Below are 27516 nucleotides of genomic sequence, written 5' to 3' on the forward strand. Positions count from 1 at the left end.
CAAAGAATTTCGTCGTGAGGTGGTCTATAGGTACGTTTTCAAACTACAGTAGACGTTCGATAGCTGCAACATGTTTGCGTTTCACTTATCGAATGAAATTCGACAACTGCAACAACTGACAGCCGTCAAATAACTGTCAGTTGCTGCAGAATGTCACGAAGCCGTTACAGGATGCGTTCCGCTTCTGGTAGAACTTCCATGCTTCTTGAGAACGGCACAGCAGTTCCGTTTCCTCACACTCCGCTTCTTCCAGACGAAGTTTTTACTCCCGAAAGAAGCACGTCTGGTGCTTTTTCTTATGTTTGTATCATTCCACGTTCTGCCGGGTTCCTTGCTGCAGCATTACCGCTTGTGATACGTACTTCTCCAAAAATACTCTGCACTTCACGTTAAACCATTCGTTACATCGACTTAGTTCCACTTACTTGATGCTGATTATGCTCTCGAGCTCGCCCTCGTCTAGCAAGATTCTGTGCGTATGCTGAGGCCGGAGGTAGAGGCCGGAGTCGACGTTAGCGATACGATAAGTTCTGACGTCTCTCCAGGTGTAATGATAAGGCAGGCTGTGTTGGAAAAATATACTACGGGTGGCCATATTCTTGGAGGCGGCGAAATCGATAAGTCGAAGCCCGTTTTAATTCGTCAGCTGGTAGGCGCTGGACTTACTAATCGTCGGTCTGAATTCCTCTTCATGTCTTACCTGAGCCCCTGAGCGTTTGGATCTCCTATGATGATCTTCACGCTGTGGCTTGGGCAGCGATCGTACTCGCGTTCAATCTGTGCATAAAATACGTAGGTATACATGCTTATGCATGATTATGCTGAAGTTGAATAATCGACCCTTGATCCTCAACTTTACATTCTTTTGGCGATCGGCCAATAGCCGATCATGCATTTCGCCCATTTCGATGAAAGCTGTTCCCAGCCATTTTTTACCATCATATTTGGAGAAATTAGAATTCTTGAAAGATAACTTGCACAAATGGTTAAAAAAAATCTCCGGCCGTCGATGAAACCTACTAACATTCAAGCTTTGTGATAGACGAAGAAAAAAATAGTCAAAACTATGTACCTATTTCAAAACAATAGGACAGATCGGTGAAGTACTAGATTTGTAGTAATGAGCTGAATTTTAGTATGATGAGAAGGTCAATTCTCCGTTTCTGCAACGAAATGGTGCAAAAAGCGTGGGTATTATGATTCCTTGCCTAATTTGATGCTATTTGAGCAAAACTTTGGGCAACAGTGTTGTTGTTTTCTCCATTTCTTGCAACATAAACAACATAGTTATCCAAAGTTTTGCTCAAACAGCATCAAATTAGGCAAGGAATCATAATACCCACGCTTTTTGCACCATTTCGTTGCAGAAACGGAGAATTGACCTTCTCACCATACTAAAATTCAGCTCATTACTACAAATCTAGTACTACACCGAACGTGCCCCATTGTAAAGTGAAGAAATAGCATTAGCAAACTATGACAATTCCTATAAAACCAACCCTTACTAGGAATTTCGGATTTTACAAAATAAATAACAACAATCTACTTATCGAAATAGTTTATTCATTCAAACACACTTTTCACCTACATATGAGCATTGGTTTTGTCAACCTTCCCATAAAGACAAATACACAACTGCCGAACAGAGTGCGGGACAAACCTTTCCCAATACTAATTACAGCCTGCAACGTGCGCTGCGCTCCCTACCAGATAGTTCCATCTATTGTGTCTTTTCTGATCAATTTATTTTGGGTTTATGTGATTTGCAGTTAGTAGGTTGCATAACACTAAAAATTAGGTAGTCTAAGTTTGAGGACGAAACAGGATGTCGACACATTTACCGTTTTCTTTTTGGCCAGTCTGTGGTCGTGATGCAATTCGTGTGTCACCTGTTCCGCCAGTCCTTCTTATCGTTGTACCAGAATCTAGAATCTATTTCTTTTCATTTGTTTTTTTTATTTGCTTAAGGATGAACAACTATGGTTCTCCGGAAACGGGAACATGATAAAATTTGGTATTGTCACGTGTCGGTTATAGGTAGTAGGTATTCCTAGTAGTTAGCATCATCGTGTATATGACAAGGCGGTCTAAATGAAGAATTTATCCTGCTGTCGCTTGCAGAAAATGATCGTTTTTTGTCAGTAATGTCTAGTAAGTAATCAGGAAAATAGGTAGTGAAACAAGTATTACAACTGAGAAGGTATCGATCGTTAAGTCTCTTCGCAAAGGTGGTACCCTAAATTCGAAATGGTAGGTTGATAATGGATGAGCTTTCGTTTTGGGAGATTGAGAATATGGCTCCCAGGAGAAAGTATCTACTAACGCGTAGTAATGCACCAAAGGGTAAAACAGTAGGTTAGTCAAAAAGGCTTCCCTGAGGCGGTTGTTTGCGTCTTGTGTGAAATGTTCCACTGGTGTGATTCGACTGTGATGACGCGCGACTATATCTGAGATGCTTTGAGAGAATGTGTGAATTCCTGATGAGAAGCATAACCGCAGACACAGCTTCCGAGAGCGTGTGAACTACCTCCGGTACCAAAATCAATCTAACTTAGTTGGTTGAATGTACGCTTAAACCTAGTGGCTACTATCGACTAAATCACAGATCAAAATTATAGTCCTCCCTCAACCAACTGTACGATTCCGATAGAGTAAATAGTCTCACGCAAAGGATATGTTGTAGTAGTAGCTTTCTAATTTCTGACGCAATGTTGTGGAACAAAAGAGAACGGATAATCTGAAGCTCATAATTCCGATGGCACTTTCCAGTAGACATTTGTTTTTTTCTTCTTCATGTTTTTTGTTTAAACCGTTCAAATCGTTCTCTCAATCGAAACACTGCGCGTTGTGCTAAATAGAACTGTACATTTGTGCCTTCTATCGCAACTCGAGCTTATTATGTGCGCGGCTAAACTATGAATTGCGTCACAAGTTGAACAATGAAAGAACAACATATTGCGCTTCAAATGTTGAAATTATACTTACTAACAATTGTAGAACCTTTTGAACGTTTTGCGCCTGATGCAACCTAACATCGTCATCACCTTAGTCTAGTAGCCGCCGGCACCCAAACTAGTGCGAATTTGCTCAAACGAAAGCCAAAACGTAAGTGACCAGGGTGCCATGCGGATCCAAACGGGCAGGAATCCTTTGTACAGGGCAAAGAATCCTTCCTTTCCGATGGTTTGCTGCAGGCAATCCAGCGATCCTTTGTAGAGAAGCCCCCTGAAATGTGTGTTAGAGAAATATACATTTTTATGATTTTATATATGAATTTGATACCACAAACTACAAAACTAAATACAGACTATTTTATTTATTGATTGATTGATTGATTTGTCTTTATTAAAGAGACTTTCAGCCCTTGGCTGGTTCGTCTCTTTTTATTTATTGATAACCCCAAACTTTTCTTTCTCACAACGTTTTTTTGAAATTTGGACAACATTATTTATAAACTTATTTGTTGGGAATTCTGAGCACAACATCTAATAGTCGCAAGAGAAATCTCTGGAGGAATTTTGAGAAAGATTCTAGGAGATATCCCGATTGGAATCTCCCGAAAAAATCTTGGAGTTACATACTAAATAGGTCCTTGAAGGAATCCCGAGAGGAATCCGTGAAGGAATCTTTGAAACAATCCTAGGCAGGAGGAATTCCGATAGAAAATGGCGATGGAATCTTGAAAAATCTCTGAAGTAATCTCTGAGAGATTCCCCATAAAAATACCTCAAGGAATTCCGAGAGGAATCACTGCAAGACTCAATGTCAATGAAGGAATCCAGGGAAAAGTTTCAAAAAAATTCTGGAAGAAATCTAGATAGAAATCTTCGTATTACAAAAATTCTAAAAATAAAAATTCTACCTCCCGGTAGAATCGCGGGAGTAATCCCTAAAAGAATCCCAATAAAAATCTCAGGAAGAATCTCGGTAGAAATCCTGGAAGAATTTCTTTCACTTTTAACATTCCCGATATCAACAGGGTGTCAACTAAGACAAAATAAAATTCCCCGAGTTTTCCAAAATTTTCCTAGGGAGAATTTTTAAAATTTATAATTAAAAAATAACCTCAAACTTTAGTTAAAATGATACACTTTTTCTAGATAGTATTCTGATGTTTTTCTGGGATATTATCGTGGAATTTCTCCCAAAGTTTCTCCCAGGATTTCTCTTGAAGGTCTTTAGGCTTCCTTGAATTTCCTTAATATTTCCTGCCGGGATTACTTCCAGAATTTTTTTTTCTGACATGTCCCAGTTTTTCTCAGGATTTATTCCAAACTACCTCTCGGGATTTTCCAACAGATCTTTGAGGAGAGATCTCGCAAGATTTCACCTGGATTCCTTCCGATATTTCTCCCGGAATTTATTACAAGGAACTTAATAAGTTATCCCAGAAGACATTCCGAGAAAAACTCCTAGAAAAATCTCTGCATGAACTCCTGGAGAAACTATCAAAGAAATCCCAAAAATGAGCATTCAGAATTTTGGAACGATTTTCGGTAAGGATTTCGAGAAAATCTTTGGGTATAATACGATGAAAAGCCTGGAAAATCTCTCAAAGAAATCACGGGAAGAACGCCACGAGAAATCCCAAAAAGCCATAAAAAACTTAAGAGATAGTCCAGGATAAATTCAGAAAAACTCTGAGAGACATTCCAGGACCAATGCCGGAAGGAATCTTCTGAGAGAAGTACCGGGACAAACTCCGCGAGAAATTTCAGGTGAATCTTTAAAAAAATCTCATAGGAACTTTTAAGAAATATTTCAGCCAAAACTCCTGTACAAATCCTGGGCAAAACTTTGAAAAAGGGTCATTGATTTTGTTTTCTGTCTGTGTGTCATTGAAATTTCTTGAAGAAATTGCAGAAAACTCGTGAACAACTTCTTAAGAAATCCTTGCAGAAGCTCTAGTAGAAATACCATAAATAACTCCTGCAGAAACTCTGGAAGAAATCCCGGGAAGATCTACTGGAGAAGTCTCATGAGAATTACTGGAAGGAATCGTGAAAAATCTGCAAGAGGAATCCCAAGATACACATTAGGAGAAATTCTGTGAAAACACCTGAAGGTTTCAATAAAACATTAAGGAAAAAAGTAAAATATAGTTTTCCAAAAACAGAGCATGTTAATCTCCCGACAATACTCACTTTCCGTTCAAATCCGTCGGTTGGTTCATGACACGTGTCTTCACCACATCGGCAGGGGTTCCCATCGTGGCAGCGACCAGCCCTGCACAAATCGACGAAATAATATGCACCAAGTGGCAATCGGGCAGTCCGGTTTTCTTCATCACAAAGCGCTTAACCGTATCGTACGTGGTCAAGTCTCCCAGATTGACCAAAGCTGCCCGCTGAACGTTCGGTACGCTACCCTTCCACAGGCCAGTGATTCCTCCGCGGCTTACAATCTCCCTGAAGGCATGGGCCGCTCCGTGCACGCGCGGTTCCATACCCATCAGACGGCGCTTGCCCTCCATCTGGATGTGCACTTTGACCAAATCGGCTGGGGAGGCTAACCATTGGGCCAAGCCACCGGCTCCAACTCCAGCTAGGGCCGATTGCCACAGGGCAAAGTCGTTGTTGCCGTTGCGCAATTTCTTCCTCAGTTTATCGTACGTAACGATGCGAACTCCACTGGAAATGAGAACGGGAAGAAGTTTATAATCGCGATTGGTTGATGATTAGTTTGATAAACAGTAGTGGCGGGCGACGGCGATCTAGGGTTTGTACTCACCTGTACACAATGTGACGATAGAGAGCCGGCGTAACGCCTTGCCACAACTTGAGGGGACCTTCTTCGCGTATGATACCAGTAGCGGTCGCCAGCATTCCACGATATTTGAGCTGGGGATTGGAAAGAGATAAATCTTGTTAACACTTTTCTATTGCTAAGAGAGGTTACAATGTATTGATTTGTTAGCTATCGTAAATGATATTTGAATATGACATTAGTGGATTCATGCTGAATATACTGAATTATAACGTTTGTTTGTGAGGTACTCTGAGAATATGATATATATTGCAATTTTAGTTGCTCAGTTCGGCTCCGGTCGTGAGCACGCAGAACAAGCTAGGAATCGCTTAGTTTGGGTAGTGGCTACGGAATAGCTCAGACCAATCTTCAACATAAAATAACAGCAACAATCAATCTTTGCAGACTTATGCAAAATGGCACAGCCCAAGTGGATTTTGTCAAAGAACCTTACTTTCGTAAGAGGGATTTCCAGCTAGGTTTCCTTCATGTGAACCCGGTGTTTACTACTTTCAGTAAACATGAAATGGCGAACTCGCGTGTTATGCCTCGAACATGTGTGTTTGTCAACAACGCAATCATTGCTACACTCATCTCTAAACTAACCACCAGAGATGTATGTGCTATCACAAAGGATGTTTCTGTTGTCAACCTCAACAGAAAACTCGTCTCTTGTGAGATTTATTTATCGCATGATGAACCATCCCCTAAGGATGCTTTCAAACAAATCATCGCATACTGAACATCAATAGGTCTTCCGTAAATTGTTAGCAGTGATGCTAATGTTCACCATAAATCCTCAGGGGCAGCTCAGATATTAACTTGAGAGAGTACTTAAGTAGTACAGATCTTGGATTACTTAACATAAGCAACCACCCAACCTTCATGGTATCTGCAAGAGAGGAAGTGTTAGACATAACGCTTTGCTCTAGTAAAATTAGTCACGAGTTGACCAATAGGACATTTCGGTGAAGTACTAGATTTGTAGTAATGAGCTGAATTTAAGTATGGTGAGAAGGTCAATTCTCCGTTTCTGCAATGAAATGGTGCAAAAAGCGTGGGTATTATGATTTCTTGCCTAATTTGATGCTGTTCGAGCAAAACTTTGGGCAACAGTGTTGTTGTTTTCTCCATTTATTGCAACATAAACAACATAGTTATCCAAAGTTTTGCTCAAACAGCATAAAATTAGGCAAGGAATCATAATACCCACGCTTTTTGCACCGTTTCATTGCAGAAACAGAGAACTGACCTTCTCACCATACAAAAATTCAGCTCATTACTACAAATCCAGTACTACACCGAACGTGCCCCATTGGCATGTGTCGGATGAAGAATCTTTATCTGACCATCGCTACATCAATTAGCAATAAGTTAAAATTCACAAATAAAAAAAAAAAAAAAAAAAAATCGCTACATCAAACAACTGGGATCTCTTTACCGATTCAATTGCGGCCAAATTCTATGGATACTCATCATCCATTGACACTCCAAGTGAGTTAGATGATGCCGTTGATACAACAACGACTTTCATCATGGAAGCTTTTGAAGAAGCTTGCCCTCTGCGGTCTGCGAAGACTACAAGAGGAACCCCTTGGTGGAACTCTAAACTGGCGAAGCTCAGGAAACAATGTAGAAAGAGTTGGAACAGACGACGTTTGGCTGGCTCGAAGGCTTTCAGATCGGCTCGCAAGGCCTACAAGAAAGCTCTCCGATCTGCTGAACGATCCGGCTGGAAAAAACCTTTGTACAAATGTTTCCAGTTTGAGTGAAGTCAGTCGGTTAAACAAAATCCTTGTGAAATCTAAGGATTTTCGAGTGAACGAACTTCGTTTGTCAAATGGCGATTTCACGTCCTCTGATGAGGAAGTCTGGAATGCTTATTCAGCACACACTTCCACGGATGTGTGGATATTACTTCTTTGGATGAACCTGATGTCTTTTCTTGTAGTTATGTAGGGTATTTTCCCCAATCTTGGCGGGGTATTACTTGTACCGACTTTTCGAACCCTCTAAGCAGAATACCCTCGACGAAGGGGGTATTACTGTTAAGTTCATTCCGAAACCTCTTGACTTCTTTTCTTCTGAAATGCTTAGAACGCCTGGTGGATCATCACATCCGTGATGTTCATCTGGCCAACGTGCCTCTTCATGTGAACCAACACGCCTGCCAATCTGGTAAGTCCACAGTGACTCTTTTACACAAGGTTGTTTATACGATATCGAGAAGGCATTCGCTCAAAAGCAATCTTGTTTGGGTGTTTTCTTAGATATCGAGGGTGCCTTTGATAACGTGCATTTCGATGCCATCCATATTGGAAGCTGCACGGGGTCATGGTATATCTCCAATGATTTCCAATTGGATTTACCAAATGCTCAAAAACAGACATCTCTTCTTGACTTTCCCTCAAGCAGCGAATGTTTGTGGATGCCCCCAAAGGGGGAGTCTTGTCTCCGCTTTTGAGGAATCTTGCCGACGACTATCTAACATTAGTTTGTATGTGCATCAGCACGCTTTTCGACCTGATGTAAAGCGCTCTTCAGGTAGTTGAGGGTTGGTGTCGCCAATATGGCCTTTAATCCGAGTAAAACATCTATTGTTCTTTTCACGGAAAGGCGAAACCGTAATGGCGTTCGACGTTTGCGTCTCTGAACGTGGTAAAGTGACTGAACAGGTAAAGTACGTTGGAGTTATTCTTGATTCCAAGCTTTCGTGGACACCTCACATTGAGTTCAGAATCAAGAAATCTTGTATGGCCTTCGGGCAATGCCGGCGTACCTTTGGTACAACTTGGGGTCTAAAACCCAAGTATATCAAATGGATTTACACGACTGTTGTTCGACCAATATTTGCTTATGGATCTCTTGTTTGATGGCAAAAGGGCGTAGTGAGAACGATCCAATCAAAATTAGGCCATCTCCAAAGGATGTGCCTAATGGCGATGTCTGGGGCGTTCTCTTCAACTCCCACGGCAGCGCTCGAAGTTCTCTTTGATGTTCCCCCACTACACATGCATCTCAAACAAGAAGCACTTTTTTGCCAACCGTCTACGGGTACTTGGTTTACTAGAGGAAACTCCTGTGAACCGCAGAACAACACACACCTCGTTGTTTCCACTTTTGGTGAATTGGGACAAAGTTGTCCTTGCTCCAAGTGATCTTACATTGCTTGTGATTGCTTGTAAGATTCCATATGGTACATTTTCCACGAAATTCCCTTCCCGGGAAGAGTGGACATCTGGTTATCTGGAGAGAAGTATTTCAGAAGGCATCGTATGTTACACTGATGGCTCCCTTCTCGGAGGTCGAGCAGGTGCTGGTGTCTATTCTTGTGAGCAAAGAGTACATCAGTCTTACTCACTTGGTAGACACTGCACTGTTTTTCAGGCCGAAATATTTGCGCTTATGTGTGGAGCGCAATCAGCACTTCAGCAAAAGGTAATGGGAAAAGTAATATACTTCTGTTCAGATAGCCAGACTGCTATTAAAGCACTTGCTTCGGCCAACTCCAGGTCGAAGATAGTTATCGGTTGTCGAACTCAAATCGAGGAGCTGAATTCAGCAAACGCTGTTCAGCTTTTATGGGTAACTGGCTATTCTTCCATCGCTGGAAATGAATTGGTTGATGAGTTATCTCGCACTGGAGCACCACATGACTTCATTGGCCCTGAGCCAGCTATTCCGGTATTCGAATGTTGGTTAAAGCTTCAGATTGACACCTGGGCTGCCACTCAGTACAAACAATACTGGAATAGTTTGGAGTCATGTCGTCAAACAAAATTGTATTGTACTGAGCCATCTCTAGGGGTGGCAAAGTATCTAACAAATCTGTCAAAGCAGAATTGCAGAATGCTGGTCAAAGCATTGGCTGGCCACTGCCGACTCAATTATCACATGGCGACTATTCAGCAAACTGATTCATTTGCCTGTGATAGCTGTGAAACCGATTGTGGAACTTCGTATCATTGAATATGTAACTGTCCAGTTTTTGCGACTCGAGTACTCGGAAAACACTTATTAAGTAAAACTGACTTCAGAAACCTGAATCTTCAGGACGTTCTGTTGTTCTTGCCCCGCTGTGGTAAAGAGCTATAGGCTCTCTTTACGCTTATGCGTTATTACAGTGTCCTTTTCAGGACGCCATGTGAACCCATTGTGGTACGCTTTTGCGTGTATGACGATCCCATTCCCTTGCCTGTCCTTTCCCCTGTCCTATCCTTTTTCCTTCCCTTCTCCGTCAGGTAAATGATGAATAGGCTCGTATTCATGTCGATGGCACAAATTTCCCAAATGGAGGAGAACGTGCTCTGAAGCCGACCTACTGATACCTGATCCTAACAATCGGGTAGTCTTTGAACAACTAAAACACGTAAGGCTGAAATCACGAAGTGCTGAAAGCATAAGGTTAAACCTCAAAAGGCTGAAAAATATCAAAATTTTGAAATGGAGGTTTGGCTTCTTCAATCAATAACGTCAACCCAAAAACGACCATGCTCAAGGTCTTTCTGTTATCACCTTGCTCACGATGTGTCTTCTTATAAACCATTTAAACTGACTGAACAATAGCTCCTGAGTTACAGCTGATTCCATAGTTTCAACCTTTCGCGTTCAATCTTTTATGCGTTCAGATCCAGTCTTTCGTTAGCATCCTTAACAATCACCGAGCCGTTATTACCTCACATATCTAATCAAAATTGGGGGGACCGGCTCTACACACCCCTCCGTCTATGTCAGCCGATTGATAACGTCTTTTTCCCAGATCGTGTGTCGACGACTCAAACTCAGCAGTGGCTCTCAATCTCTAATGTACGTACTTGCATAATACACTCGCTACCTGCTGCAACATGGGGACTTACCTTCTTGATAGCACCGCTGACGGCTGCTGCTTCGCCCTGAATCTGAAGTCGGGTCTTGGTGAGGTCCAACGGGTACGTAACCGTTTCGGCAATACTGGCCGCAAATACCGAAATCAGATAGGTGCACCAGAACGAGTCCGCGTAGTGGTACTTGACCGGGCGCATCTCGGTTCGCGTGGACTGCTGCATCGTGGCGGCGGTCGGTGAACTACTACTGCTGCTGCTGCTGCTGCCGACAACTTCCGGACCGGGTTTCTCGGCTAAAATTGAAAATGAAAAGAACATTATTACGTGCAATTCGTGCGCAGTTATTGCAGTTAGCTACACATTATTTCAGGATTATCAGACAGCGAAACCATGGCGGGAATTGCGACGTTAGCTAAAGCTCTCCGTTAACCTTATCGAGTGAAGTTCATTATCACGACTGACGGACGATTGCTGGAAGCAACATCGTCCGTCACCGTGTGTAGTCGCTGGTCAGCTCTGAAGAACAGCTGATGACGGAACGCGATTGAGAGCGGTCACCATCCGACAATGACGACGCTACGGTGCTCTTGGGAAGGCGCGCGCGTCTTCGCGATGGCGATGATGATGGACACAATATCATGAAGCCACGCGGTCGCTCGAGTACAAGTAGCACTTATATAAAGCTCCGATCGTTCAGGAATAGAACACACGGTTGTAGCTAAACCTTATTAATAAAACAATTCAACTTTGACTAAGTAATTCCGTACATTCCATCTACTAAATAGTAATATGAGTAGCTTTAGTATTTTAGTAATGGGGCACGTTCGGTGTAGTACTAGATTTGTAGTAATGAGCTGAATTTTTGTATGGTGAGAAGGTCAACTCTGGGTTTCTGTACAAAAAGCGTGGATATTATGATTCCTTGCCTAATTTGATGCTGTTTGAGCAAAACTTTGGATAACTATTTTGTTTATGTTGCAAGAAATGGAGAAAACAACAATACTATTGCCCAAAGTTTTGCTCAAACAGCATCAAATTAGGCAAGGATTCATAATACCCACGCTTTTTGCACTATTTCATTGCAGAAACGGAGAATTGACCTTCTCATTATACAAAAATTCAGCTCATTACTTCAAATCTAGTACTTCACCGATCTGTTCTAATGTGAGTCATATTTTGGTGTTACGTGTTCTATTTTAACCTTTTAATATTTCGCCAAGTTAAACGGACATTTGTAATGCTCTAGCTTAATAGGGTCTCATGAGATCTCATCTGTCTCATATAGACTACATTTAGGTGTCATTTCGAGCAAAAAATCAACTACTCGATAAGGGAATCGTTCCCTATCAGGGACATCAAAATGTATACGTCTCGCATTAAAACCTGAATCTAGATGCCCCAGTAGGATTAGTTTTCCTAGGCAAAACCAAGCTATAAACACAGCAACAAATACTGTGAACTAAAAGGCAAACTGCCATTAAAATACAAATGCAGGATGACCTATGGAACCAAACTAATAAATGAAAGCTTGTCATCCTGTGATCGGAAGATGTTATCCATCTGGATAACAGGGCACATTTATGTTCTGCATTGTGCTGTGTAAATTTGTGATGTTTCTTGTTTGTGCATTTGTAAGGTTCTGTGAATCGTGATGTGTTGATCCTTTATAATAATTAATTTTCTTTTGTTTTTGTAACAGTTTGTGAAAGCGTGACATGGATGCTCTCTTGTGGCTTTTGCTGTTCAATTTTAAGACTCTTGACTTCGTTAAAACAGCACAAACAACTGCTCTAATCGCGTGTCCAATTTCTAAATGATCTATTGCTCGTGAGCCGAAATTGATGAACCCGAGTTGATTGATTTATATTTGAATGTGCCTCTCTCTCGTGGTCGTCGTCATGATAAGAAACAAACGCGATTCATCTCACCTAGAACTGCTACCTGCTTAGTGCTTGCCTACGTCTCTATAGCAAGTACACAACCATTCACACTAGTGCTCGCAGCACATGGCAAGTAATGCCGCGCTGTTTTTGTCCCAGTGCACAGGTTGCATTTTTTCAATTTAGCTCTCAGTCACCCTTTTTTTCTGCTATTCGGGTTACACCACCGACCGAGGGAAAGCCATTATCCACCGGAAGGAAACAAACACACGTGTTGGCGACGAAAAAATCAACCTTCGAGGTTGGGTGAAGTTCGTGACACGGCCATCACAGTTTGTTAGCCATTCGAACTAGGGCCATCAGTGCATCAGCAGGATACGCTGGCTACGCTGGCTTATTTGCAAAAAGTTTGGCTTTTGAATAATGCAATGCATCCGTCCGTGCAGCATCAATGGGGATGTCTTTTGAATGAAGGACATCTACTTTGAACTGAAAGAGCCCAATCTCAGGTTGATTTATATTTATCATTCACATTTACATTTAGCGGTGTTTTTTTTCTTGCTTGTTCCATGGAAAACAGGGAAAGCCATTTTTGGGAAGATTGCCAATAAGGTGGGCCATCGTCCATTGAATATACTCTACTGTGAAAGTGCAATTGAATTGAAAGTTATTCAGGAGAAAATTTGACCTACATTATTATTCACAAGTTGATGTTTACTGTTCTTATCTTTACTTATGAGATGTTAAGGTTGAAGGATTCGTCATTGACATAGTCGTCATCATTGAAAATTCGAAAGCAGTTTTCTCGTTCAAAACTGAAATTTTCGTAGTGAAAATGTATTCACTTTATTGCAGGTGGATAATGTAGTACAATGAATACATTTTCAATACAAACATTTAAGTTTTGAGCGAGAAAACTGCTTTTGAATTTTTAATGATGACGATTATGTCAATGACGAATTCTTCAACCTTAAGCGCTGGGATGGATTTTTGTATGGTCAGAAGGTCAATGGGGCACGTTCGGTGTAGTACTAGAATTGTAGTAATGAGCTGAATTTTAGTATGGTGAGAAGGTCAATTCTCCGCTTCTGCAATGAAATGGTGCAAAAAGCGTGGGTATTATGATTCCTTGCCTAATTTGATGCTGTTTGAGCAAAACTTTGGATAACTATGTTGTTTATGTTGCAAGAAATGGAGAAAACAACAACACTGTTTTCCAAAGTTTTGCTCAAACAGCATCAAATTAGGCAAGGAATTATAATACCCATGCTTTTTGCACCATTTCACTGCAGAAACGGAGAATTGACCCTCTCACCATACTAAAATTCAGCTCATTACTACAAATCTAGTACTTCACCGATCTGTCCTATTCTTCGTTTCTGCAATGAAATCGTGCAAAAAGCGTGGGCATTATGATTCCTTACCCAATTTGATGCTGTTTGAGCAAAACTTTGGATAACTAGGGTCTTGTACCATTTGGGCAGGTGTACCTATTTTGGGCACTTGCCGCTATAACTAAGTAAATTTCAAACCGATTGATTTAAAATTTTGTATAGAGTTAGGCACGTACAGTATCTAGCTCTGTACAAAAATTCAAATCAATCGGTTCGAAATTGACTTAGTTATAGCGGCAAGTGCCCAAAATAGGTACACCTGCCCAAATGGTACAATACCCTATGTTGTTTATGTTGCAAGAAATGGAGAAAACAACAACACTGTTGCCCAAAGTTTTGCTCAAACAGCATCAAATTAGGCAAGGAATCATAACACCCACGCTTATTGCACCATTTCATTGAAGAAACGGAGAATTGACCTTCTCACCATACTAAATTTCAGCTCATTACTACAAATCTAGTACTTCACCGATCTATCCTATTGGTTCAAAATTGAACCAGTGAGTTATAGTGAAAAAGTGCCCAAAAGAAATACTCTTGAGACAAAAAAATGTTGCGCTGTGTTATTTCTATAGAAAACCACTGAGCAAACTATACCGTCTACCCCCGTTGGTTTGACCGCATCTAATCTGAACGCTTTATAATTTGACCCCCGTTATCTGCACATCGTTCAAATTAAAAATGGTACAAACGTCATTCTGCTAATGGAACGGGGTGAAACGGAACGCAGAAACAAAACAAAACATCAAACAAGGTTGCCAGCAGTGTGTTTTACCGTCGCCCACAGTGTTGCTAGAAGTTCAAACTAAAAATGAACCCCGTTAGTTTGCATGAGGTGTCGTTCAAACCAACGGGGATAGACGGTATAAAGTTTAACTTCCCATAGATCACAGGGAGGGAGTTTATGATAAAAACCCTTTACTGTGCATATGAAGACGTCAGAAGTTGAGCAAAAAAAATACCAAAAACTCCAATACTGCAATGAAACGGTGCAAAAAGCGTGGGTATTATGATTCCTTGCTTAATTTAATGCTGTTTGTGCAAAGCTTTGGGCAACAGTGTTGTTGTTTTCTCCATTTCTTGCAACATAAACAACATAGTTATCCAAAGTTTAGCTCAAACAGCATCAAATTAGGCAAGGAATCATAATACCCACGCTTTTTGCACCATTTCATTGCAGAAACGGAGAATTGACCTTCTCACCATACTAAAATTCAGCTCATTACTACAAATCTAGTACTTCATCGATCTGTCCTATTCTCCGTTTCTGCAATGAAATTATGCAAAAAGCGTGGGTATTATGATTCCTTGCCTAATTTGATGCTGTTTGAGCAAAACTTTGAGCAACGTTGTTGCTGTTTTCTCCATTTCTTGCAACATAAACAATACAGTTATTCAAAGTTTTGCTCAAACAGCATCAAATTAGGCAAGGAATCATAATACCCACGCATTTTGCACCATTTCATTGCAGAAACGGAGAATTGACCTTCTCACCATACTAAAATTCAGCTCATTACTACAAATTTAGTACCACACCGAACGTGCCCCATTAATAGGACAGATCGGTGAAGTACTAGATTTGTAGTAATGAGCTGAATTTTAGTATGATGAGAAGGTCAACTCTCCGTTTCTGCAATGAAATGGTGCAAAAAGCGTGGGTATTATGATTCCTTGCCAAATTTGATGCTGTTTGACCAAAGCTTTGGATAACTATGTTGTTTATGTTGCAAGGAATGGTGAAAACAACAACACTATTGCCCAAAGTTTAGCTCAAACAGCATCAAATTAGGCAAGGAGTCTAAATACCCACGCTTTTTGCACCATTTCATTGCAGAAACGGAGAATTGACCATCTTACCATACTAAAATTCAGCTCATTACTAAAAATCTAGTACTACACCGAACATGCCCCATTCTATTGATTTGTGTGATGAAGCATATCTGCTTTGATAACAGAGACAATTTCAACTGTACATTACATAAGTTCCTATAAATAGAATCATGCAACGTATAAAGAGCTCTAATTTGCCCTCGACATTGACCACCGGTAGCATATTATACCCTGTTCACCTTGATAGAGCGTCGTCGTCGCGTGTGCAAGCTATAATCAACCAATAAACTTCGGTGCGAAATAAAGAATCATGCTTCATCAGGTTCGCTGAATGAACGAAGCGATATAATATTCCACTAACTTCGTCTCCGACGCCGCCAGCAAATTTTGCGCCAAACTGCCGCGCTTGACAACACAACCATGCCCGCCCCATCACTAACTAGTGATAATCATAAATACATGACCAGACCATGCTGTTTCGGATCGGATGCTCTCCGAAAATGTGTTGATTTGTCTATAGGACAGATCGGTGAAGTACTAGATTTGTAGTAATGAGCTAAATTTTAGTATGGTGAGAAGGTCAATTCTCCGTTTCTGCAATAAAATGGTGCAAAAAGCGTGGGTATTATGATTCCCTGCCAAATTTGATGCTGTTTGAGCAAAACTTTGGGTAACAGTGTTGTTGTTTTTTCCATTTCTTGCAATATAAACAACATAGTTATCCAAAGTTTTGCTCAAACAGAATCAAATTAGGCAAGCAATCATAATACCCACGCTGTTTGCACCATTTCATTGCAGAAACGGAGAATTGACCTTCTCACCATACTAAACTTCAGCTCATGACTACAAATCTAGTACTACACCGAACGTGCCCCATTGGGGCGTGTGTTGGGTTTGGGTGTATGAAACGAATCATTTTTGCGCCGCAACCACAACTAATTTGTTATTCGATGATTGTATACGACGACGAAAATGCAAAAAAAACTGGTCGATTGACAATACTCTTATGACGCACGCAAACGGACGGAGGTTGTGCTTGTTCATGCTCACTCAGTCACCTCACTTACCACCACACCATATTCCGTTTATTTACGAACTTGAGACGAGCCTCTTTTTATCGCGTGATTTGCGACTTAAGGAATTTGTGGTGGAGGTGGTGTTGATTTGGTAAGAAGTGTTGAAATCGGATTGGTTTTTAGCGCTAGCGATTAGGACTTATCCTTTACTATTCTTGCTATCGTGTCCATGGATGGGAACATTCACTTGCTGTTAACTCGCTTCAGAAACATGATCAAAATACAATGTTTGCAAGACTTTTTATATCAGTTCCATCTAAAACTTCGTTACTGGCGATGCACAGCCGGACAAAAACAGTTGAGTCAACAAAACGTATTGAACGCAACTCTCCATGGCGTGAATGTAATGTACACTAATCGCGTTGACATAGAACAGGACGGTGAAGTACTAGATTTGTAGTAATAAGCTGAAGTTTTGTATGGTAAGAAGGTAAATTCTCCGTTTCTGCAATGAAATGATGCAAAAAGCGTGGGTTTTATCATTCCTTGGCTAATAGGACAGATCGGTGAAGTACTAGATTTGTAGTAATGAGCAGAATTTTAGTATGGTGAGAAGGTCAATTCTCCGTTTCTGCAATGGAATGGTGCAAAAGCATGGGTATTATGATTCCTTGCCTAATTTGATGCTGTTTGAGCAAAACTTTGGGCAATAGTGTTGTTGTTTTCTCCATTTCTTGAAACATAAACATAGTTATCCAAAGTTTCGCTCAAACAGCATCAAATTAGTCAATGAATCATAATACCCACGCTTTTTGCACCATTTCATTGCAGAAATGGAGAATTGACCTTCTCACCATACAAAAATTCAGCTCATTACTACAAATCTAGTACAACGCCAAACGTGCCCCATATCTACGCTTTTTACGCCATTACATTGTAGAAACGGAGCATTTACCTTCTCACCATACTAATTCAGCTCATTACTACAAATCTAGTGCTTCACTGATGGCGTCCTATAGGACACGTTTGATTTTCATGATTTCTTTCAACTTAATTAAACAACACAATGGGGCACCTTTGGTGTAGTACTAGATTTGTAATAATGAGCTGAATTTTAGTATGGTGAGAAGGTCAACTCTCCGTTTCTGCAATGAAATGGTGCAAAAAGCGTGGGTATTATGATTCCTTGCCTAATTTGATGCTGTTTGAGCAAAACTTTGGATAACTATGTTGTTTATGTTGCAAGAAATGGAGAAAACAACAACACTGTTTCCCAAAGTTTTGCTCAAACAGCATCAAATTTGGCAAGGAATCATAATATCCACGCTTTTTTCACCATTTCATTGCAGAACGGAGAATAGGACACGTTCGGTGTAGTACTAGATTTGTAGTAATGAGCTGAATTTTAGTATGGTGAGAAGGTCAATTCTCCGTTTCTGCAATGAAATGGTGCAAAAAGCGTGGGTATTATGATTCCTTGCCTAATTTGATGCTGTTTGAGCAAAACTTTGGATAACTTTGTTGTTTATGCTGCAAGAAATGGAGAAAACAACAACACTGTTGCCCAAAGTTTCGCTCAAACAGCATCAAATTAAGCAAGGAATCACAATACCCACGCTTTTTGCACCATTTCATTGCAGAAACGGAGAATTGACCTTCTCACCATACTAAAATTCAGCTCATTACTACAAATGTGGGGCGAATGGGTTATCCCCCTACCCTGAAGAATAAAGAAAAACTTTTTACTGTGTATATTCTACTACTACTTTTTCCGCTACGAGCTAGTTATGAACGAAGACTCGCGCGCGCCGTGTGGCTAAATGTATCGCTCCGTAATTAAAAGCTAAATAAATCGTTTGAAGTTATTTCGTGCGTTATTTTACTTACTCCGACCAAGACTTTCTACATGGGGGCTCAACCGGGATGGAGTTTCCGTGAAATCTGCGCGAAAAGTGGACATTAAACGTTGTGAATAAGTTGATCCGAAAAAGCCAAGATGGCTGACCCGGTAGTGAACTTGTGTACCACATTTACGAGAGTCGGATTAGAGCGCGAGTGTGAGAAGTTAGGCCTTTCACAAAGAGGCAATAAAGCAGAGCTGGCGAAGCGGATCGTTGCTCATAACACCAACGCAGATGCAAACGACGAACGTCAGAGCACCAACGACGAGGTGCACGACGGCGGCCATGGTGACGGTGAGAACGCTTCCAACGACGACGCTCCGAACAACAACGATGTGAACGACGAAAACGATGATGCTGCCGACGACGACGGCGGTACGAGTGGTGTATCTGACGACGCGGACGACCACCACAGCAACGATGATGCGAACAATAGCAGTGACGACGACAACGTTTTCCTCACAGCTTTGCACTCAACACCGAGGAGCAAAAAGGCGTCGAGCAAAGCTTCCCGGCCGTACTCCTTCCGCGACGTCGAGGACAGCATTGAATCCTTCGGTGCTGAGGAAGGCCAAGACGTAAAAGTGTGGATTCGTCAGTTCGAGGAAATATCTGCTGCTGCTTACTGGACCGACGAACAAAAGCTGATTATGCTGCGCAAAAAGTTGACGGGAACGGCGAGAAGATTTGTGTTCACTCAACGTAATCTGGGCATATTTTCGAAGTTGAAGAAAGCGCTGTTTGCCGAGTTTGCACCCCTCGTGAGAGCCTGCGACGTGCATCGGCAGCTGGCGGCGCGTAAGAAGAAGACGACCGAACCGATCAGGGATTACATCTACGAGATGCAGCGGATTGCAATGGCAATTGATCTCGACGAGCCCAGCGTCTGTGAATATATCGTCGATGGTGTGACGGATGACGAGTACCATCGCTCGATGCTGTACGAAGCGAGCACCATCAAACAGCTGAAGGAAAAGCTTCTGACGTTCGAAAAGGCGCAAGTGAAATCCAATAGGAAACACCGATCGGACGACCGCTCGAACCAGAAGCCAGAACGACGCCCAAAAGGAGACGACAAAAAGCCGAAGGAGAAACCCGAAGCAAAGCGACACTGCTTCAACTGTGGTGATCCAACACACGTAGCGAACGACTGCCCGCAGAGGGGCGACGGCCCAAAGTGTTTCTCGTGTAACGGTTTCGGGCATCTATCAAAAGAGTGCACCAAGAAGAGCGAAGAGCAAAGTGCAAAGAAGAAGAACGCGAAAGTAAACACGATCGAAAAAGTGAACAAATCGCAGCCGGGTGTCAGTGTGAAAATTTTCGGTCGTGTTGTACCTGCTATTGTTGATACGGGAAGTGAAATCACACTGATGCGAAAGGATTTGTGGTTGGATATTGAGAAGAATGGTGCCAAGCTAGATCGATCTGACATGAAAGTTCGCGGAAATGGTGGAAAGGTGGAAACCGTTTGCGGCGAAGTAGCGTTGAGCGCGGAAATCGGAGAGGAACTTTTCGACATTCGTTTCTACGTGGTTCCTCAAAATGCAGTCGACATGCAAGTGTTGATCGGTATGGACTTTCTCGACGGTGTGAATTACTCGATCACGCCGGGTGGTGTGAACATTAAGAAGTACCCGCCTGCCGTGATGGAAGCAGATGACGACGCGAAGTGGATCCGACGGATCGAAGAGTGCGATGGAAACGAACTAACGGTGCCGTACCAGTATCGGTCGAAAGTGATGGAACTGATTGAACAGTATAAGCCGGCAACGACTGTGACCGCGAAGAACCCTCTGTTGATTAAGTTGACCGATAAGGATGTTGTGCGTGAAAACCCCCGACGACTTGCTCCATTGGAAAAGGAGATAGTGCGGAATCAGATAAGTGAATGGCTCGACAACGGCATAATCCAGCAGTCGGACAGCGAGTATGCCAGTGCGGTGGTAGTCGTGCCGAAAAAGGACGGTTCCCGTCGCGTTTGTGTCGACTTTCGCGAAGTGAACAAAAAGGTGATCCGTGACAACTTCCCGATGCCAAATGTTGAAGAGCAGATAGATCAGTTGGCCAACGCTCGAGTCTACACGACGCTGGACTTGAAAAACTCCTATTTTCACGTGCCGGTGGAGGAAGGCAGCAGGAAGTACACTGCTTTCGTCACTAGTGAAGGGCAGTACGAGTTTTTGCGTGCCCCGTTCGGTTTGTGCACAAGCGGCAGTGCGTTCGGAAGGTTTATCAGTGAAGTGTTCAAAGACTTGATAGACGATGGCACAGTAGTGGTTTTTGTGGACGATGTAATCATTCCATCCAAGACGGAGGAAGAAGGACTCGAACTTTTGAAGAAGGTGTTGAGTGTTGCGGAAAAGAGCGGATTAGTGTTCAACTGGAAGAAGTGTGTGTTTCTCCAACGCCGGGTTGAATACATCGGCTATACGGTCTACGATGGACGAGTGGAGCCCGCACCAGGAAAAATCGAAAAGGTGAAGCAGTTTCCCCAGCCGACCACTGTCAAGCAGTTGCAACGGTTCTACGGGTTGGCGAGCTACTTTCGTAAGTTTGTCCCGTCTTTCGCTAACATCGCCCGTCCGCTGTCCAACCTGATGAAAAGAGAAAGTGTATTCGTGTTCGACGAGAAAGCTGTGGCGGCCTTTGATCAAATCAAGGATATCTTGGCCAGCTACCCAGTTCTCCGGATCTTCCAACCAGATGCTGAAACGGAGGTCCACACAGATGCCAGCAAGATGGCCCTAGCAGGTATTTTGATGCAGCGCTCCGACGAAGACGGTAAGTTTCACCCATGCTACTATTACAGCCGCTTAACGACCCCGGCTGAACAAAATTATCACTCGTACGATTTGGAAGCCTTAGCAGTGATTGAGTCTGTGAAGAAGTTCCGCTGCTATCTGTTGGGTTGCAAATTCAAAATAGTAACCGACTGCATGGCTTTCAAGGATTCCATGTTGAAGAAAAGGGTCAATCCTCGTGTAGCTAGGTGGGCAGGGATTCTAGCTGAATTCGATTATACCGTCGAACATCGATCAGGCGACAAGATGCCCCACGTTGATGCGCTGTCGAGAGCAAGCGTCTTGACGTTGTCAGCAGCGGTAAGTGCCAGGATGCGTGCTGCACAGGACGAAGATGAGATGGTGAAAGCTGTAAAGGTTGCTCTGGACCAGGAAGGGACAGTCGAAGGTTATTCCGTTTCGAATGGTGTGCTGTACAAGGCAGCGAATGGACACCGGCGTGTGTTCGTCCCAGAAGCAATGGAGATGGAAGTGATTCGTCCAGCGCACGAGAAAGGACACTTCGGCGTGAAGAAAACGATGGAAAGGATTGCTGCTGATTATTACATTCCGGGCATGGAGGAGAAAATCAAACGGTGCATCGCTGCGTGCATCCCCTGCATCGTTGGCGAGAAGAAGAGATGCAAACCTGAAGGCGAGCTGCAACCGATTCCCAAAGGTGATGTACCGATGGATACACTGCACATTGATCATCTAGGTCCGATGTCATCCACGAGGAAGTCGTATAATTATATCCTGACCGTGATCGATGCGTTCTCGAAGTTTGTTTGGCTGTTTGCTACAAAATCGACGTCTGCCGAGGAGGTTATCAAGAAGCTACGGATCATTACCGACATTTTTGGGAACCCAAGACGAATTGTGTGTGACCGTGGAGCTGCGTTCACGTCGACACAGTTCAATAAGTTCTGTGATGAAGAAGGCATTGAACTGCATACGATCGTAACAGGTGTCCCTCGAGGAAACGGTCAAGTGGAAAGGGTTCACCGCATTATAATACCGATGTTGACCAAACTGTCTGTGGCGAAACCCGATGAATGGTTCAAACACGTTGTTCCAGTGCAGAAATGTCGAAACAACAGTTGGCAGCGAGCAATTCAAACGACGCCTTTCCAGTTGATGTTTGGTGTGAAGATGCGAACGAAGGAAGACGAAGTTCTTCATGAGCTGCTCAACAAGGAGATTCAGGACAAGTTCGAGGAAGAGAGATACGAATTACGGCAGATGGCACACGAAGGCATCCAGAAGATCCAGCAAGAAAACCGGAAAACGTACAATACCCGTCGTAAGCCGGCGACAGGGTATCGAATGGGAGACATCGTGGCGATTCCGAGAACCCAGTTCGGAGTCGGCCAGAAGGTAAAGCACCGGTATTTTGGCCCGTACGAGATAGTGAAGGTTATGCCCAACGACCGGTATGAAGTTCGGAAGCTCGATGAGGACGGAGAAGGCCCGAAGAGAACGTCGACCGCTGGAGACTGTCTGAAGCCGTGGGCACTTCCGGGCCGGAAGTGAGGTCAGGAAAGGCCGTGTGGGGCGAATGGGTTATCCCCCTACCCTGAAGAATAAAGAAAAACTTTTTACTGTGTATATTCTACTACTACTTTTTCCGCTACGAGCTAGTTATGAACGAAGACTCGCGCGCGCCGTGTGGCTAAATGTATCGCTCCGTAATTAAAAGCTAAATAAATCGTTTGAAGTTATTTCGTGCGTTATTTTACTTACTCCGACCAAGACTTTCTACACAAATCTAGTACTTCACCGATCTGTTCTATTGACCTTCTCACCATACTCAAATTCAGCTCATTACTACAAATCTAGTACTTCACCGATCTGTTCTATTATCGGGGCCGGATCACAACGTCCGAGGCAATACTGTCCCGATCGTTTAGTCACGTTTTTTTGCGAAATAACGTCCAAAAGTTTGAATGCGTCACAATATCCTGTGTGCCTTCTTTTCTTGGACTTCGTGACGTATCTGCATGTTTGGACGTTATGCCCCGGAAAAATGCGCCATAAAGCCCTGGGACATTATGGTCTTAGACGTAATGATACTGCACCATAATGGGGCACGTTCGGTGTAGTACTAGATTTGTAGTAATGAGCAGAATTTTTGTATGGTGAGCAGGTAAATTCTCCGTGTCTGCAACGAAATGGTGCAAAAAGCGTGAGTATTATGATTCCTTGCCTAATTTGATGCTGTTTGAGCAAAACTTTGGATAACTATGTTGTTTATGTTGCAAGAAATGGAGAAAACAACAACACGATTACCCAAAGTTTTGCTCAAACAGCATCAAATTAGGCAAGGAATCATGATACCCACGCTTTTTGCACCATTTAATTGCAGAAACGGAGAACTGACCTTCTCACCATACTAAAATTCAGCTCATTACTTCAATTCTAGTACTTCAACGATTATGTCCTATTCTCCGTTTCTGCAATGAAATGGAGAGAAATTTAAACAGGTAAAGAAGAGGCCGCCAAGTTACATTTTACGTTTTATAAAGGCTTTAAAATACAGCTGAATTCACATTCTGGTCTATAAAACTATAGTGATGCCAAGTTGCTAGGAAAGCACTGCATGATTGTTACGATTGTATAGTTAATATTTATATGGTTGAGAAAATAACGGTACTATTCCATCTCTATAGTTTTCGTAACGCGTTCTCGAACGCATTATTAAAAGATTTAACAATCAACATATCTGTGAACATACCTCCTGCAGAGTAAACAAACTGATAAGTTATCTGTAAATAAAATTGTGTTTTCTGCGCACGATACTGATATTGCACCTTGCGTATAAACAAAAATCAGATGAGTTTACGTAGTCGGCTGATACAAAATGTAATCAGTGCAGAAGAAGAAACGGCACGTTGAAAAAAGCAGGTGCCATAATAATTGTTTTTGTTTTTATCATAACGTTATACCCTCAGGTTATACCTAATTTAAGGGCCAATAGAGTTTGAAAATTCATTTGAAAAGTAGAGGGTTACTTATTGTTAGTAGAGATTTATTTAATAAAGGTCTCACTTCGACAAATTTCCTACTATTTAACCCTGATGAAGATCCAAACAAGCACGCTGAACGTGCACTACACTATGATGGTGTGGAAAACCGAACATCTTACGAGGGTTAAGCTGTTAGTACACAGGGTCAAATATTTGTCCAAGAAGAAACCAATGCTCAAACATCTTGTTTGACTCGAACGAATTTTGATCAGTGTCGAACTGATGTTGATGCCTTAATGTAGATCTTAAATTTGCCAGAAGCATGTACAACGGATTTCTGTGTGTACCAACAGGAAACTTTTGAGTATTTTGTAAAGAACTTGTCATGGTTTTTGAAGTACCTATTTCCGCGAGGATCCTATAATAACAGACAGTATCTACCAATGGGGCACGTTTGGTGTAGTACTAGATTTGTAGTAATGAGCAGAATTTTTGTATGGTGAGAAGATCAATTCTCCGTTTCTGCAATAAAATGGTGCAAAAAGCGTGGGTATTATGATTGTTTGCCTAATTTGATGCTGTTTGAGCAAAACTTTGGATAACTATGTTGTTTATGTTGCAAGAAATGGAGAAAACAACAACACTGTTGCCCAAAGTTTTTCTCAAACAGCATCAAATTAGGCAAGCAATCATAATACCCACGCTTTTTGCACCATTTTATTGCAGAAACGGAGAATTGACCTTCTCACCATACTAAAATTCAGCTCATTACTACAAATTTAGTACTTCACCTATCTGTCCTATTGTTACCCTAATTATTATCAAATTTAGAGTTTTCTTTTCAATCAGATAAGTTTAAGAAATGTTACCTGTCACCTGTTAGCGTTATTTTTCTATTGATATTCGTCACTTGCATCTATGCATTGTACTACAGGAACCAGTACATACATGTTTGTAATATGTATTAATAGTGTGTTGTGAACGAGCATTCGTGTACCCCATGATCGGCTCGGCTCGTGTCTATCACAACGATGGATAGACGACGACGGCCGCCGCCGCCGACGACGACGACGACGATGACGAACATACAGCAGAAGAGCAGAACGTCATCGACTGCAACAGCAGCAAGATGCTGCCCGCGCGCGTTCTCCGCGGTATTACTTTTAATAGATTTTAATATGTTGTAGTATTGTGTAAATTGTGTACATAGTTTATGTTAATAAATGTGCATGTTTTTATTATCGTAATATCCGGGTGTGAAGTGTTTTATTCGGCCACATAGTTACATTTCCCCGGATATGAAAGTGGCGACGAGATTCAGCAGTCGGTTGTGAAAGCGCACTACCGACTCAACGGATCCTACGCGGGAGGGAAGATGGACGAATTGGCATCATCATCGTCGCACAGCAGAACCTGGCAGGAGTGGGACAACGCTAATGTCCTCCTGCAGGAGCACGGGTTTGCTTCCAGTGATGATCATTCATCCCCATCATCTAACGCCATCACCGAATTTGGCAACCCAGTGTAAGTCCAGTGGGAGTCCGAACGCACAGTCAGCGTCCTCCCATGGCAGCACGGTTCGATTCGCAGGATGGATATTCCCTTCAGCATTGACCAAAGGAATTGGCAATCATCGTCCATCAGGAGTGGTACACTGTTGGCCGTGTCCTCCAATGGCAGCACGATTCATTCCTGAAGTCGTTTGCTCCCCGTTATCCGTCAACACCATTCGGATCAAGCAGCCATGCAGAAGTCGGATGCCACGAAGCCAGCGTCCTTCTGCATCAGCCCGGTTTGGATTGCGAATGTGTACAGCGTAATCGGATGTATCCTGTTTGGTCAAGACTTTCTTCGTCGCATGAAGAAGTGTTTCTTGATTTCATGTTCGTCATCTTAAAAGGGGGAGATGTTGTGAACGAGCATTCGTGTACCCCATGATCGGCTCGGCTCGTGTCTATCACAACGATGGATAGACGACGACGGCCGCCGCCGCCGACGACGACGACGACGATGACGAACATACAGCAGAAGAGCAGAACGTCATCGACTGCAACAGCAGCAAGATGCTGCCCGCGCGCGTTCTCCGCGGTATTACTTTTAATAGATTTTAATATGTTGTAGTATTGTGTAAATTGTGTACATAGTTTATGTTAATAAATGTGCATGTTTTTATTATCGTAATATCCGGGTGTGAAGTGTTTTATTCGGCCACATAGTTACATTTCCCCGGATATGAAATAGTGCAACCCGTTTGTTGCCAAAATAAAAATTCTAATAATAGCATCCAACTATCAACTGCGCTTTTACTTTTCACAGTGACTTGAGATTGCCGCACGGCTTGACTAGTGAAACAATGTTATGCAGTAGCGCTTCTACACGTGTTACAACATCGGGGTTGCATCTTTGGGGCAATTAGTGTTTTCCATTAACTAAACGGTCTAAAATTAAACAATTATGCAGATACTTCCGCCACATTGCATCAATGAGTTCTAAAACTTACAACTTTCTGCTGTTTGCATGGTTATGGCACGACAGGCCTTTCCTTTGCGGAAAAGAGAACACTGTTAATCTGCACGGTATCAGCGACCTCACAGCACAACGCCCAGGACAACGCAACAGCAGTCCCGGCACGCACCACCACGGCCCACCAAAGGAAAAATCTTGACGCGCTAGAGCTTCCACCTTTTCTAGTCACTTGTTCATCGATTCTAATCGCGTTTGAAACTAATCTTGGTTCAGTCTCAGCAGTACAGCTGGGCAGTACCCTTCGTCCGGCGCGCCGGCCGAATGTCTCGATAGATTAGTGCAGGGGTTTGCACGACACGTCGCGCAGAGCACGATTGGAAGCCGAGAAGTCACGCCAATTCAATTTGATGACAGTGAACTCAGCAATTGTATGGTATCTAAATACTATCAATTCGGTTTAAAACCGGACATTTCAAGTCGCGAAAGTCGATTTATCTCCCAAACCAGGCATTGAACCTAACGAATGAAATTTGAAATTTTATGTGGGGATTTGGTAAGCAACATAGAATTTATTCAAATATTACATAACGCATCATTTGCTCCCTCCCCCACGTAAAAACTTTTGTATGGGAAATTTTGAGGTTTTGTATGAAACGTAATGCCTCCCCCCTTAGCGTTACGTAATATTTGAACGAACCCTTAATTGCATATA

At 42.4% G+C, this 27516-nt stretch overlaps 1 protein-coding gene across 2 annotated transcripts; it reads right to left on the reverse strand.

The window, feature by feature from the left end:
• Nucleotides 1-1543: 1543 nt before the first annotated feature.
• LOC109421537 (mitochondrial uncoupling protein 4) lies at nucleotides 1544-26867 on the reverse strand. Of its 2 annotated transcripts, none has more exons than XM_062849678.1 (5): nucleotides 26839-26867; nucleotides 10605-10864; nucleotides 5731-5840; nucleotides 5145-5630; nucleotides 1544-3225 (listed from the first exon to the last, which is right to left on the reverse strand). In XM_062849678.1, exons 1-5 carry the CDS (start codon nucleotides 26855-26857, stop codon nucleotides 3051-3053), a joined length of 1050 nt encoding a protein of 349 aa, XP_062705662.1. In that variant the 5' UTR covers nucleotides 26858-26867; the 3' UTR covers nucleotides 1544-3050. The 2 variants fall into 2 exon arrangements, with proteins under 2 accessions (XP_062705662.1, XP_019551602.2); XM_019696057.3 differs by lacking the exon at nucleotides 26839-26867 and adding an exon at nucleotides 10930-11082.
• Between the last annotated feature and the right edge of the window lie 649 nt (nucleotides 26868-27516).

This window comes from Aedes albopictus, chromosome 2 (assembly GCF_035046485.1).
Source record: "Aedes albopictus strain Foshan chromosome 2, AalbF5, whole genome shotgun sequence".
In the NCBI taxonomy this organism is placed as follows: Eukaryota; Metazoa; Arthropoda; class Insecta; order Diptera; family Culicidae; genus Aedes; species Aedes albopictus.